At 32.0% G+C, this 15,439-nt stretch overlaps 1 protein-coding gene across 9 annotated transcripts in view; it reads left to right on the forward strand.

Annotated features, from left to right (window-relative positions):
- OSBPL8 (oxysterol binding protein like 8) overlaps nt 1-15,439 on the forward strand; it is a 179,952-nt gene that overhangs the window by 106,633 nt on the left and 57,880 nt on the right. For all 9 annotated transcript variants that reach the window (XM_045829129.1, XM_045829130.1, XM_045829134.1 and 6 more), the window contains one exon: nt 13,575-13,645. In XM_045829129.1, the coding sequence (XP_045685085.1) occupies nt 13,575-13,645 (71 nt within the window). The remainder of the gene's footprint in view (nt 1-13,574; nt 13,646-15,439) is intronic.

Genomic DNA, 15,439 nt, shown 5'->3' on the forward strand with positions numbered 1-15,439 from the left:
TGTTTGGGTGTCTGCCACTTGAATATTGAAAGAGCCACTAGACCAGAGATAATGTATGTAGTTCTCTTTAGTGGCAAGCTGTTAATAAAGTTTTGCAATTAGTTATTTTTAATGTTAAGGAATAACAAAAAAAATATTGTTTATGTCATGTTTTCCAGTTTTGGCCATGACCTATGTAAGAAATACATTTTATGTCACTATCTAAAACATTACATATACACACATATATGTTATATAAAAAGCATAAAACAAATTATTTATGAAACAACTTTCCTTTTGATATCAGAATGCAATGCACTCTATATTTCCTACCTTAGCTTATTCAACTTTATTTTTTAAAATACTATTTGTGACTCACTAAATTGATTTGTCTGACTTACCAAGAGGTAGTGACTTGAATTTTGTAAAGTATTTTTAAATAAGTAGGTTTATCCATAGGTTAAAATCTTTTTCTAATACAAATGTCTCACATGACTTTCAAACTTATCTGCCTTTCCTCCACATCAAATCATTGTGAGGATAAATATAAATGTATGTGTACCATATATATAAGTTATTTTAATGACTTGGCAACATTATTTTTTTTCTAATTTTTACTTGTTTTAATATATAAATAATGTAATGTAAAATGGGAGAAATGGAAATTCAAGTGTAAACCCAGATAATGTTTTAAGTACTCAGCCTTGCTATAAACTTTATGGTAGTTGAATCTAGCCAGTATGACATAGCAAATGTGATCATGCTATATAGGTCTTTAAGAGAGGTAAATCAGGCTTTGAGCATAATTTGATCCCTAGTCTGACATTAAAACTAATACAAAATCCATAATGATTACAAATAATTGTAAAATTAAATTGATGTCACAAGAGATACATAAAAATGTTTTTAAAGTAGACCTTAGGTTTAGAATAATAAACTAGATTTTGGTTTTAAATTAACAGCTGCTTTTAAAAATTGCTTTCTAAAAGTTCTAAAAGTCTTTTTTTCTTTATTGAAGAAGAGAGTATTTGTGCTTCCCTTGTGAAGTTAATGTCCATCAGTTTGTACACTTTCCTAAGATCATTAGAATATATTGGTTTTCTTTGAACTTGATTATAGACTTGAAAATATAAGTTATTGTTACTATTTTGCATGTATAAAACACTTTATATTGATCAAAACACTATATATATATATTTCTCCTCACAATTATTTGATGTGGAGGCAAGGCAAATAATAATTGAGCCAGATGCAGGACCCAGAAATATTAGCTCCTACTGTTGTTTTCACTGGTTTTATTTGAAGTTAATGCTTTTTTTACTTTACTGTGTATTTTCATCAAGTGAGTTTATCAACTATTTTTAAATCTCTAATTTAAAGAATGTTAATGGAAGCTTTGTGAGGTTTGTGTAAATATGGGTACCATATTTATTTACCACCATTCAGATGGAGTAAGAAAGATGGAGTTCCAAGGAAGATAGACAGAAGAATAAGCATATGAAAAGAATTGCACAATTAAAGATACAGTGCTATAACCACTACCAACCTATTAGAATAGCCAAGAGCCAGAACACTGACCTTATCATTGTGGAGCAGTAGGAGCTCTAAATCATTGCTGATGGGAATGCACAATGGTACAACCAAAACTTGGAAGCAAACAAGTAGCTGAATGATGGATAAACTGTGATACATCCAGACAATGGAATATTATTCAGGGCTAAAATGAATTGAGATGTCAAACAATGAAAAGCCGTAAGGAATCTTAAGTGCATATTGCTACGTGAAGAAAGCTAACCTGAAAAGACTTCAGACTATGTAATTCTACCTGTGTGACATCATGGTAAAGGCAACACTATAGAGATAGTAAAAAAGATCAGTAGTTTCCAAGAGTTACAGGGGAGGGAGGAATGGACAAGGGGGAGCACAGAAGATTTTTAGGGCAGTGAGAATACTCTTCATGATACTGTAATGATAGATGCATGTCATTATACATTTATGTAAACCCGTAGAATGTACACCACCAAAAGTGAACCCTCAAGTTTGCTGTGAACTTTAGGTGATTATGCTATGTCAATGTAGGTTCATCAACTTTAACAAATGTACCATTCTGGTGGGGGAAATTTATAATAGGGGAAGCATGCATGTGTGCAGGCAGAGGGTTTGTGGGAAATCTCTGTATCTTTCACTTTTGCTGTGAACCTAAAACTACTTTTAAAAATAGAGTCTTAAAAAAAAAAGGAAGAACAATGTATTGGAAGTATCCTCATCTTACTCAGCCTATCCAAGCATCAGGTCATGGGGGAAAGAGGAAATTTCCTTAGCTTGCTATCAAGACAAGCCAAGGTCAGAAAAGAATTTGGGTAAAGCTCATGGAAATAATTTGTCCTTGGTTTGAAAAGAGAATAGTACAGTGGTAGGGGACTTCTTGATGATGACAGCTGTTTTCTGCTGAGTGCCCTGTTTCCTGTATCCCATACATTCTTTCTTTTTTAATATTTTATTTATTTATTTTTAGAGATAGAAGAAGGGATGGAGAAAGAGAGGGAGAGAAACATCAATGTGTGGGAGAAACATTGATTGGTTGCCTCTTGCTTGTGCTCTAACTGGGGACTGGGCCTGCAACCCAGGCATGTGCCCTGACCAGGAGTCAAATTGTCGACCTTTTGCTTTTTGAGTGTCTATTCAACCAAGTGAGCCATGCCAGTCAGGGCCCATGCATCCTTAATTTGCTATCACCTTTTAATAGAATCTATAATACTCTAGTATGGCCTTTCTCAACTGGGGTCCTATGAGAGAAGTAAGGACTAAAGAAAGTAATTTAAGTGACTGTTTTCTTAGTTTGCCCAAGGATATGTGTGTGGTTAGAGCCATTATAGATACAGGGAGAAAAAGTTAATTCATTTTGAAGAGTGGATATTTAGTGCATTAGGCCTAATTCTGTTGTAACCCCTCCACTCCAGGTGAGAAGAGTTACTTTAGTAAATTCTTTAAAAACATTCATGGAAAGTAAAATTTTGAGATTTTGCATGGTCAAAGAAAATATTTTACCATAGTATGTTATTGGTAGTTTGGCTGAGTATGTAATCCTAATTTAGAAGTCATTTTACTTCCAGTTTTGAAGGCATTACTTATATTTTTGTCCTGATTCCAATATTATTGTTGATGTCAGTAGCTTATCTGATTCCTCATCTAGAGGAATGTGGTACTGTGAATTATGTGCGAAAATGTTCCTTTGGTATAAATACAGTTAGTTTTTACTGCTGTTGGTTTGTGATTTGGCTATCTTGGATCTGCAAGACAGTGACTACTTATCTCATACTTTCCAGTGTCAAATTTATGTTGTTGGTGTATCCTTTTCTGGATACATACTTGTGTGATATATGCCCATACATGTTTATCATTTTTTAAAAATACTCCTTTTCTGTCATTTTAGTTGAGATTTAGGAGGGAACACATTAGGTCACTGTCTTCATTCTGGTCTTTTAACCTGGTACATTTCTAGATTTTACATGTCATCCAATTTGATCCTTATAATAATCTCATAATATAGGTAATATTATTAGCATTTTATAGGTGAGGAAACACAGACCCAGAGAAATTAAGTTAATTGTTCAAATATATTACAGCTAGGTTAGAACTAGGATTTGAACCCAAGGAGTTCAATTTCAAGTCCTGCAGAATTATTACAATATAATGCCTTTTGTGGTATTATGTCCTTTATGCCTTGAAGAGACAAGCACCATTGTATCAATTAATTATAATTATTTCTCTATTGTCTATAATTAATGCTAATTTATATTTCATGAAATAGAGATAAGCAAAACCAAAACCAAACCCTGCTGTAGTTGTGGTTATAAGCCATAAACTATTTTTATCATTAATTGATTTTGAAATACCTTTGCCTAAGAAAGAATATATACAGGAAATCGAGTTTGTTTTTAAGTGTCTTTCCTAGTAAAGAGAAAGTCCTAGGTTACAGGGAATGCTGTTGTGTTTGAGTGGAGTACCAGTCTTGAAGTGTATGCATAATGAAGAAGGAAACTGGTATCATCAGAAGGTACTTAAATGAACCACTAAATCAATTGTAACAAATTAATTGTTGTCTTACTAAGGGGGTGCATATGCAGGTTGAAAGTAAAAACTATGACTAGAAAAATAATTTTAGGACATATAAGGACAATAATTGACTAGAATTTTTTCACTTCAATTAAGGTAAAGTAATTGGATTTTAATATAACTAGGAAAGCGTTTTTTGGAATTTTAAGATGAGCTATAGAGATATGACATAATTTAACATTTTGGCTATAGGTACTTTCCTGTTAGATTTAATACTGTGAGATCATACCAGTCATTTAGTTTTAACCTAGTAAAGAAAGAAAAGAAAGAGATTCCTTCCTTTACTGTGATAATAAGGTACATTTTTAATAGAAGAATTTTAAGTGGAAAATACTCATTCATAGATTATATATTTTGAAAAGTTTAAATGTAATAAAGAACTATAGCAACTCATACCTGTTTCAAGGGAACATATATTGGAGCATACAGCATTATTATGGTGTCTTTTTAATCTCTGCTAATTGGTTTGGATTAACTCTCTTACTGACTCATATATCCCTGCTAGAGGTGAAAGTTAAATGTTTATCATTTGCTTTAGCTGTTGGAATACATTAAAATTGTACTTGAAAGAATATCTTTCCTTATAAATTCTTAATTATGGCTGAACCAAGCAGTAGATTAGATCTAAATCTAGAGGCTACAGGAAGGATAGACAGTGTTATGTTTATATCCATTTTTGAAGTAAGCAAACACTGCAAAGGAAAGAATCAGAAGAGGTGGGTAGTGTGGTGGATACTACAGAAACTGGTTTTATTACTTCATCCTGAATCTCTTAAGTATTGATCTTGCTTTTTTTCCCTAAAGTCGCAGTTCAGCGTAGGGCATTGCAGGAAGGTAAAACATTAGCAGAATAGCGCTTCTTGTTTATCAGGTCATTTAAAAACCCAGCAGCATGGTTTAATGCCTTTTCTGTTGGTCCTTTTCTCTGTCTGTTTGCTGATCTGACAGCCCCTGGTCCTTCTCCTTTGCTGTTAAATGTGTGTGTCCTTTGTTTGTACTGGTGGGTTTTGCTACATTTGGATGTGAGGGTGAAGCCTGTTGTTGCCATACTGATCTAATTAGCCTTCTGAGTGAGCATATACATTAAATAGATCTTCTAAAGCATGAAAGAAGAGAGCTCACAACAACGTAGATTTTCCTCCTGTACTGTGGTTTCGCCTGTTTTATTTCCTCCACGAATTGATGGCCGAAAGCTTACCCGGAATGCTTCATTTGGAGGATATAATGAACTTTCTCCTTCGCTGCCAGGTTTGTTTTTTAGTCTACATTCTTTTCTTAATTTCCTGCTTTGATTTAAATAAATTAGACATTTTAATATCTTAAAACTGCTTTGGTTTAAACACAACAATTCTGTATGAAAGATTAGGTTTTAGTAACTGCTACTATATTGCTTGGTCTTTCAATTATTTTCTCTTACAATCTCTTAAGCTCAAACTTGAAAACTAATGATTCAGTAAAGTACAAATCTTCAGTGCCTCTGGAATAAATTTTTGTTTTAATTATAGAAATAAATAGTATGAACCTTTGATAAAATCAAAGCCTTTTCTGGACTTGAGATAATGTAAAATTCTATAAATAAATTAATCTGAGGTTTTAGCAAATGAAACCCAGATATTTAGTATTGATAATTTGTTTATCTATTTTCAGCAGAACAGTAACTATATTAAAATTGATGTTTAGTTTAAGCTTTAATAGCTCAAGTTCCTAACTTGAAAGTGAAGTTTTCTGCCTAATTTTTAAAATGCCTTACTTGTTGTTAGATGTGTTTATATGTGATATGTTTTTGCTAAGAAAATGTTACGTTATTGTAGGGTAACTAAATAAAGTTTTTATAGTTACTAAATAAAATTAGGTATTTGGCAGCTGTGATTTAGACATTAATTAATTGGTCAGTGAGAAGTAAATATAAATTTATCTTTTATTGTTTGAAAAAGATTTATTATAGCACATATTTGGATATATATTTTAAAGTAATATTTTTTCTTTTCAAAAATGTTAACTGCTACAAATCTTCAGTGCTTCTGGCATAAATTTTTGTTATACAAATTATACCCACTCTCTTTTAAAATAAAAATATTCTATTAATGTTCATGAAAAGGAAATATTGACTGAAACTGGTGCTTGGCTTAGTATATATTTTTCTGACACTTATGTTTTGTTAAATTTGAATTATATTTTCTATTTTCACACTAACCTTTATTCTTGGCTTTTTGCAAATATTCATGTTGATAGGTGGTATATGCATTCCTTTGTGGTAGTGAAACACCTTGTAGAAGGTGTTACCTGGGCAATTAAATAAATTATTTTAAATTCACTGATTTCATTTTCTTTTCCAACAATGTTTCTCACGAGAATTGGAAACCATAGTTCTGAACTGTTGCCTTAGTAGTGTATAAGCTTTAAATAATATCATAATCCATATTCAATCTTCTCAGTGTAGCATGGTTACTGTCATGTTTCTTTCTTATGTTCTCAAAATGGTATAAATTTTGGTATTTGCCGTTGTTTGAAGTGGCTTTGAAAATACAATATATTGAATTTTTTCAATGTTGCTAAGTGCTCTACTTGCTTTTATAATGTGACTTCCATTTCTATTATTTGTCTCTGTCTCCGTGTTCTTCTATTTTCAAGCCAGCAAGCTTGCTAGAACACATTTGGCTGACCTTCATGCCTTCAGTCTACTTAATACTAAAGAATCATGTGACCCTAATAAAAACTGGAATACTCTTCCACCTTTCAAAAATTGATATTTACTTAATTAATTAGATAATTGAAGGTAGAACCATCAGTTTTTCTTGTCACAAAATATATTGAATGTCATTTGGGATCATTTGTTTGAATGGAAAAGTGAATGATTGGCTTTGTTTTCTAATTCTTGAAATAGAGAAAATCATGTTCATAAGGATGCTTCCATATAACCAGCAGTTGCATTATAACCAGCCATGATAAAAAAAACTGTTTAAAATATGTTTTATCAGCTAAGACGTAGAATGGCATCACGTACTTCAAAGAAGCAAGCAGCTTTTTATGTATTTTTTTAAAAGTAAAAATAAATTTCTTCTTGGTCATTTCATTGTACTGAAAAAACTTTTTAGATGCATTATTTAACCTGACATTTAATTAGCTTAACAATAACCCACAACCTTTGGACCAAATAAATCTGACATTTAAAGATAACTTATGTTACTACTTTGAGCACAACCTTTTTTCATTTTAGTTTTCCTTAGGAAAATCTTAGTATCACCCACCCATGTGCTCATAGTGATAACACAGTACAATTTTTTTAAGTTTATATTTACTTATTGTCTCTTTCCTTAATCTCAGATGAAACTTCTAGATATGATCATTAAATCATAAATAATTCCTAAAAACTGGAGTAAATGAACTTTGAGCAAAAAAATCATTTGTAGACATACTATTAGCTTTAGTGCACAGATAGAGTTCTTTTCTTGTACTTCGACTTCTCAGAGATTTTTTTTTCTTGTATAATTTTTAAATTTTGGCTATGTTCAATATAGCAACAATTTTATATTTTATAAATACCTATTAAATCTGCATTTGCAGGTATAGGTATATAATTTCATTTTAATAAGACTGAAGCAGCATAAAACTTGCTTTACTATATCTAAATATTAATAAACCAAATTTTTTCATGAAATATATAAAAAGGTTATATCTTATCAATGGTAATAGCACTTATATTCTATTAAGAAATTAGAAGTTAAGGACAGAGTGCTAATTCAGGAATAATATTCTATTAGATTAGTAAGAGAAAATAAACTATCTTTATGACCATGGATTTAGAGAAGACTTTCTTAAGACCAGAAAGCACTAACTGTTAAAGAACAAGATTGCTAGATTTGACTTTATTAAAAACTGAGTTGTACATCAACAGGAATCATGCAGAAAATAAAAAGACAAGCCACAGAGTGGGGAGATATTTGTAGTCAGTATAGCTAGTGAAGGACCAAGAGGGAGAATGCATCAAGAATTCTTACAAAATTCAACAAGGAAAAGATAGACAATGTGTTTTTAAACACTGTACAACAGATCTGAAGAGGTTCTTCACAAAGAAAGCATTAAAATATCTAACATGTGAGAAAGTGCTCAACATTATTAGTAACCAGGGACATGCAAAATAAAGTCTTATTCGTATACTATTATATATAGATACATACCCAACAGCTTGGCAAAAAAAAAATTAAAAATTTATCAGTATTGATGTTACCGTGGATATGGAGAAAGAACTCTGACACACTGTTAATGTAAAAATAAACTGGTAAACAATTTGGCATCCTTACAGTTGAAGACAACATGTAACCCAGAAATTCTGCTACTAGGTTTAAAACTTATAGAAACTCATGGACATGTATACCTACTAGATTTGTAGCACCATTGTTCACAAGAGGGACAAACTAAGAACAACCCAAATATCTATCTCCAATAGATGGGTAAATAATGATAGAGTCATGCAGTGAAATTCTAATCAGCAGTGAAAATGAATGAATTGCCTGCTGTGACATGCTGGTAAAAAATAATTGTAAAAATCAAAACAGTTACTTTTGAGGAGAAAAAGAGTAGATGGTGATCAAGTAGATGGTGATCAAGTAGATGATGCTACTGTAGGGAATCTTATGGGATGCTGATAATTCTTTCTTGATTTGGGTGGTGGTTATGCAAATATTAACTGTATACATCAAATTACACATTTATGTTTTATGCATTTTTCTGAAGGTGTGCTATATTTAATACATTTAAAAACTATTATAAGTGGAGTCCATTTTTATTAATTTTTATATTAGTTTCTTTTGTATTTAAAAGGATGAATAAGGATTATTTCCTTTTCAGGAACTCACAGTCAAGTACAGAACATTTACATGAAAACAAGTAATTGAAGTATGTTGTGATAATATGTATAAAGTGCTATGCGACTCAGAGGAGGGTACAGCTCACTATATGCTGTCACACACTAAAGCAAGGCCTCCCAGAAGAGGCAGCCAGGCATTCTAGAAACAGCATGACTTTTAAAGTTATACTAAGTTTGAGTCAACTCTCATACTATCACTTACTAATATTAGTCAATTTACTAAATTTCTGTGAGCCTTAGTTTTTTCAATTATATAAAATATAGTTAATTTTTTGTGGCATTGTTTTAAAGATTAGAAAGTAAGTAAAGCATCTAGCATAGTATTTTAGAATCACAAGTATTCCTACAAATGAATAGTGGTTGCTTTATTGTTTTCATTAATATTATTGTGTTAATTATTATAATTAACATCAGTGTTGATTAATTAATCAGAATTAATGAGGTACAGAATAGGTTAAATGTTTATAGGCTAAGTGAGAAAGAATGTCAAAACAAAAGAGGTCTAATAATCTGGAAGAATAGAGAAGGATATCTGAGTTTTTAATTTACTTTTTATTGAGGCATAACTTACCTATAGTTAAGTATACAGCTTTTTAGATATGTATAGATATATGTAACTACTAACCAATTCCCAGAACATTCTCTTATGCCCCTCCTAGTCAGTTCCTCCTTCAACAAAGGTAAACCCTGTTCCAACATCTAATACCATAGATTAGATTTGCCAGTTCCTGAATTTTATGTAAATGGAATCATTCAGTATTTGTTTTTCCTTTTTTTTTTTTTTTTTGAAGGAGTGAGGTGGCTCCTTTCACTCAATATTATGTCTTTTGTTTTGTATACTAGTAATTGGTTGTATTCTATGTCTGTAATGTTCCATTAAAGTAAATACTTTAATTTATTCTACCATTAATAGCCATTTATGTTGGCTTCAGATTTGGGCGCTTATGAATAAAGTTACTATGAACATTCTTCTACCTATCTTTTGGTAAGCATACACTCTCATTTCTGTTAGGTAGATCTAGGATCAGAACTGCTGTGTATTAGAGTATATACATCCAGCTTTACTAGATCCTGTCGATAGTTTTACAAAGTGGTTATGCCCCTTTATATTCCCACTAATAAGGAATAGAGTTCCAGTTACTCCACATTCTTACCTGTACTTGGTGTTAGTCTTTTTAATTTTAGCTATTTTGATGGAGTAACAGGTTTCTATCTCATTGTGGCAGTGGGGAGAGGATAGTAGGAAAGGAATTTACTACCTAAAATCACTAACAAGCAAACTTGGTGAAAAGTTGTGATCTGAAACTATTCTGCATTATTGGTGACAGTCAATAATGTGTTGTAGGTTTTAGGATTTTATCTATCACTTTTTTAAATAAAATAATTTTAAAGTAATCTTAAGTTTCCACATATGGTGGAAAATGAAAAGCTTAACAAATATTTTGTCAGAGCCCTTTTGGCTTCTAATAAATATACTTTTGTGACTGACTTTTTAAAATAAAGACTGATTTGCACACTTTTTTAGGAAACCAATTCTTTGAAGTATATTTTATTGATTATGCTATTACAGTTTTCCCAATTTTTCCCCCTCGATCCTCCCTCTGCCCTACACCCCCCAACCTTCCAGCATCCCCCCACTTAGTTCATGTCCATGGGTTGTACACGTAAGTGCTTTGAATTCTATTTCCTATACCACTTTTGACCTCTCTCCATCTACTTCATGCCTACCAATTATGCTTCTTCTTCCCTGTACCTTTTCCCCTCTATTCCTCTCCTCCTCCTTCCCACTGAAAGCCCTCCATGTGATCTCCATTTCTCTGATTCTGTTCCTGTTCTAGTTGTTTGCTTAGTTTTTGTTTTCATTGCTTTTATTGGGGGGGGGGGGGCATTTGTTGATAGTTGTGAGTTTGTTGTCATTTTACTGTTCATAGTTTTTTATCTTCTTCTTTTTCTTAGATAAGTCCCTTTAACATTTCATATGATAAGGGCTGAGTGATGATGAACACCTTTAACTTGACCTTATCTAGAAAGTACTTTATCTGCCCTTCCATTCTAAATGAAAGCTTTGCTGGATAGGGTAATCTTGGATGTAGGTCCTTGCCTTTCAAGACTTCACATACTTCTTTCTAGCCCCTTCTTGTCTGCGAGGTTTCTTTTGAGAAATCAGCTGATAGTCTAATGGGTACTCCTTTGTAGATAACTCTCTTCTTTTCTCTTGCTGCTTTTAAGATTCTCTCTTTATCTTTAATCTTGGGTAACTTAATAATGATGTACCTTGTTATGTTCCTCCTTTGGGTTCAGCTTCTTTGGGACTCTCTGGTCTTCGTGGACTTCCTGGAGGTCTATTTCTTTTGCCAATCTGGGAAGTTTTCCTTCATTATTTGTTCAAATAAGTTTCCAGTTTCTTGCTGTTGTTGTTTTCCTTCTGGCACCCCTATAATTCAGATATTGGAATGTTTACACTTGTCCCAGAGGTGCCTCAGCCTCCCCATTTTTTTTTAATTCTTTTTCCTTCATTCTGTCCCAGTTGGATGTTTATGTCTTCCTTTTGTTCCAAATTGTTGATTTGAGTCCTCACAGGAAACCAGCTTTATCCAGAGTAAAGAGTGTTCCCTAGTGTGACATTTTGCTTTCCTTGGAATTACCCTTGAAAACTTAGTGCTCAATATGGCAATATTTTCTTTCTAAGGCCTTTGAACATTTTTTATGTTCTTTGTATTTTATGGTTATAACCTTATTTGCGCTGAGTTGAAACTCAAAGCATTTAACCAGACTTAAAAAGCATTTTTGCTTTATGCCTCAATAATTTTAAATAACTTGGAAGTCATCAGGACCATTATTTTAAAATAAGTATCTGATTTTCAAGTCTGAGGTATAGAGAATCTTTTAAAATGTGATTTATTTATTGGTTTTTACAGATAATATACAACCCAGGTTTATGAATGTCCTTTTCCAACATTTGAAACTTCCCATGAGACATATTTTAATGTTAAGAAAAGTTTATTTGAACTTGAAACTTGTAGTTTTGTTTTAATTTATTGTTCTGCTCTTACAATAATATGTGAATGTAGACACAGTGAAGAATTTTAATCTAATAAATTGATTTGTCTAGATTCAGCTGAATACAAAACTTTACTAGAGAAATTGAAGTAAACATCTATTTTTGTGAGAATAAAAGAAGACATCATTTGTAAATTTACCATATATACTTTAGAAAATCCTTGTGCTCTTGTACATATATTAAGAATTACTGATTACAAGTATATTATTCTGAATAAATATTTTAGAATTTTTAAACTGAATTATGTAACTTTGGTTTGCTTTAGACTAAAGATTCAAATTCTGGTAAGTTTTTATTTAAAATTTCATGTTGCATTTGTGAAACAGGTTTTTTTCTTCTCCCCTATTGGAGTTGAGTGATCATCTCCTTACCAGGGATGGGAGTAGGGGTGGGGGTGGGGGGAAATTCCTTATTTATAATTACATAAAAATTCAATAAATTTCTGATATAGGAAAATTCTGATATAGGAATGGATTTGTTTCTACCTGATATAAACCAAATACAGAATAAATGGTATCACTGATATGCTAGAAATGATTTTCTAGTATTTTTAATATAGACCTTTATTGGCCTTAGAACAAATAATTTTAGGGAAGAGTTAATATTACCCTCAAAAGTAGAAAGAACTTCATTAAAATGAGTACAGCTCCTTTCGTGCCTGTCACATAAATCTCAGTATTGACATTTCTCTAATTGTACTCTTATAACATTAATTTGTTAACTACTTTTGGCAAAGTGTTCGTTAATGTGTTAATCATGTTTATTAGAAGGATGTACATGCTTGTCCCAGTACATTCATGTATTTTAGATTCATTTTTTTAGAATTTACATAGCAATAGTCAGTGACAATAATAATAATAAGGGTCATCATTAATTGAATGTATACTGTGGTGTAGAATATTATGCTAAGTGCTTTCTGTGCATTCTCATTTAATTCTCACAATAAGCACATTGTTAGATTTGTTTAAGTCTGTTCCTCAATCAAGATTTATTGTCCTGGTTATCTTTTATCACCAATTCTGGAGTTGTTTTCCAGTTTGGCAAGAGGTGTGAAAAGTATGTTGGATTGGTTTATCAGGATTCTTTGTTAGGAAACAGCTCACAAGAAGACTAAAAGCTCCCTGAGAACTGAATTCATGCTAAGAACTCTAGGAGCACAGAAGGAGGTATTTAGCTTGATGTTGGTGGATTCAGGAAAAGACTTCATTGCCTTTGAAAACCTTAATCTAGTCTAAGAATTATTATACTAGAAATCTTTAAACTTAGAATAGTTTAAAATCGTATTTTCGGTCTAGGTTTCTTGTACTGGTATACAGATGTAATGCATGAGGTGTGATAAGTATGTTGGATTGGTTCATCAGGATTCTTTGTTAGGAAACAGCTCACAAGAAGACTATAAGCTCCCTGAGGCCTGAATTCATGCTAAGTACTCTAGGAACAGAGAAGGAGGTACATTCTTCCTTGAAATTGTATGACTTACCTGCTTTTGTTTTTTAATGCTTACGTATCTTCAAAAGTACCAATACTGATATAATCACAATGTTTTTAAAGGTTTTGAAAGAGGAAGGGAAGACATCTCTCAAAATAAAGATGACTCTTCACTTTCTATGTCAAAGAGCAAGGTAAGCATATTATCTTCCCCAAATATATAATTATAAAATTTTTCTAATATTTAAGATGAGAGAACTAACACTGTAATCCTGTCAGATTTTTATGAGATGGTCTTATGTTGGTATATCTAAACCATGTAGTATATATCAAAAAATGAAAGTTTCACTGGGGCTGATTTAATGTTGTTTACTTGCAAATATAGCCCATTGGTAACCAGTATCCTCTGTAGAGTTATATTGTTTCTGATGTGGTTGCTACAGCAGTACTCCTCAATCTGAAGCCTGAGAGTTTCCCTCCTTCTGAGAAATTCTCAGAGCTAATGGTTTAAAAAAAAAAAACTTAAATATTTGGGGTTCATTTGAAGGACAGTCAAAATATGTACATTTTACAAAAGGCCAAAGATCTCTTTCTTAGAAAAAGGTATAGTTCCCTAAATTAATATTTCTCAAACTGGGATACATGTATATATTCTTAGGTCTGTTGAGATTTGTTTTTTTCTTTCAAAGTACACGTTTGAGAAATACTATATGATGCCTTGGTTTTCCTAAGGGTTTGTAATTCACTAAATTTCCATAATGTCAAGGGAGTTGGTTTTTGCCTGTTATTTCTGGTCAGGTTTAATAGCAGGAGAAACTTTTTATATTTGTGGATTTGAACCAATGATATGAAGTAAGAAAACCTATTTCTTAAGCTTGTAAATTCTCTGCTATTCTCAGCAATAGGTTTCACTTTAAAAACTATGTTTTTTGTTCCTGTTCTTGGGAGCAGTTGAGAAGATTCCATGATATTTTTTAATCTATAATTTTATACAAATTTTATTTACACTTAATTTTTCAAGTATTCATTATATAAAGATCCATCCATCAAATATGTAAAAGTACTTAGGATAGAAGTACTAAATATATGGATATATATTTTATATGTAGCTATACATGAGAAATGCCTTGATTATTTTATATGAGATGTATAATTAAAATTGTAGAGGAAATAATTATCTTAGGTCTGCCATGGCTAGTGATAGAATGCAGTGTATGGAATTTTAAAATCCTATTTTCAAGCTGTTAATACCAGAATTGGTGAATGTATGGTGTAATGGTATTCCTTCCTATTCAGAAGTTTAAACACTTAAACCCCAGACCTACATACCACAGCTACCTATACGTAGTCTTTTAGTGGTAGGTGGGTGGGTGTGGGATGGAAGGGGGAACAGGGAGCCTAAAAAGAAAGTTCACATACCTTAATGAAGCAATATGCTTTGGAACTGCCCTTTCAGTAGAACAGCACCTGGTCATACGTGACTCTTTAAATTAATTAAAATTAAATAAAATTAGAAATTCAGTTTCTCAGTTACATTAGCCACATCTCAAGTGCTCAAATATCCACATATGACTTGTGGCTACCATATTAGACAACTCAGATATAGAACATTTCTGTCATTCAGAGAGCTTCACTGGACAGCGTTGGTTTGGAGTCAAAAAAAGTAAGTTAGAATTTTGACTTCATCATTATGATTGTGGTAAGGTTATGAAAGAAGGAAAACTTAGTAAAGTATTTCCAATAAAAATAGTTTATGATTTTTGGTATTTAAAAGGTAACCTGTTCATTCTGAAAATTTAGTAATTTATTTTTTTATTTATAATCTTTATTATATTTTTTCCATTACCACTTAGTCCCCTTATGCCCCACTCCCCCAAGCAATCACCACGCTGTTGTCCATGTCTATGAGTTCTTTTTCCCTTTTGCTCAATCCCTCCATCCCCTAACTTTCCTCTATCCTCCCAGATGTCCTCCTATTCTCCATCTAT

The sequence above is a fragment of the Phyllostomus hastatus genome, unplaced genomic scaffold (genome assembly GCF_019186645.2).
Source record: "Phyllostomus hastatus isolate PE091 unplaced genomic scaffold, TTU_PhHast_1.1 phas_scaffold_93, whole genome shotgun sequence".
Taxonomy (NCBI): Eukaryota; Metazoa; Chordata; class Mammalia; order Chiroptera; family Phyllostomidae; genus Phyllostomus; species Phyllostomus hastatus.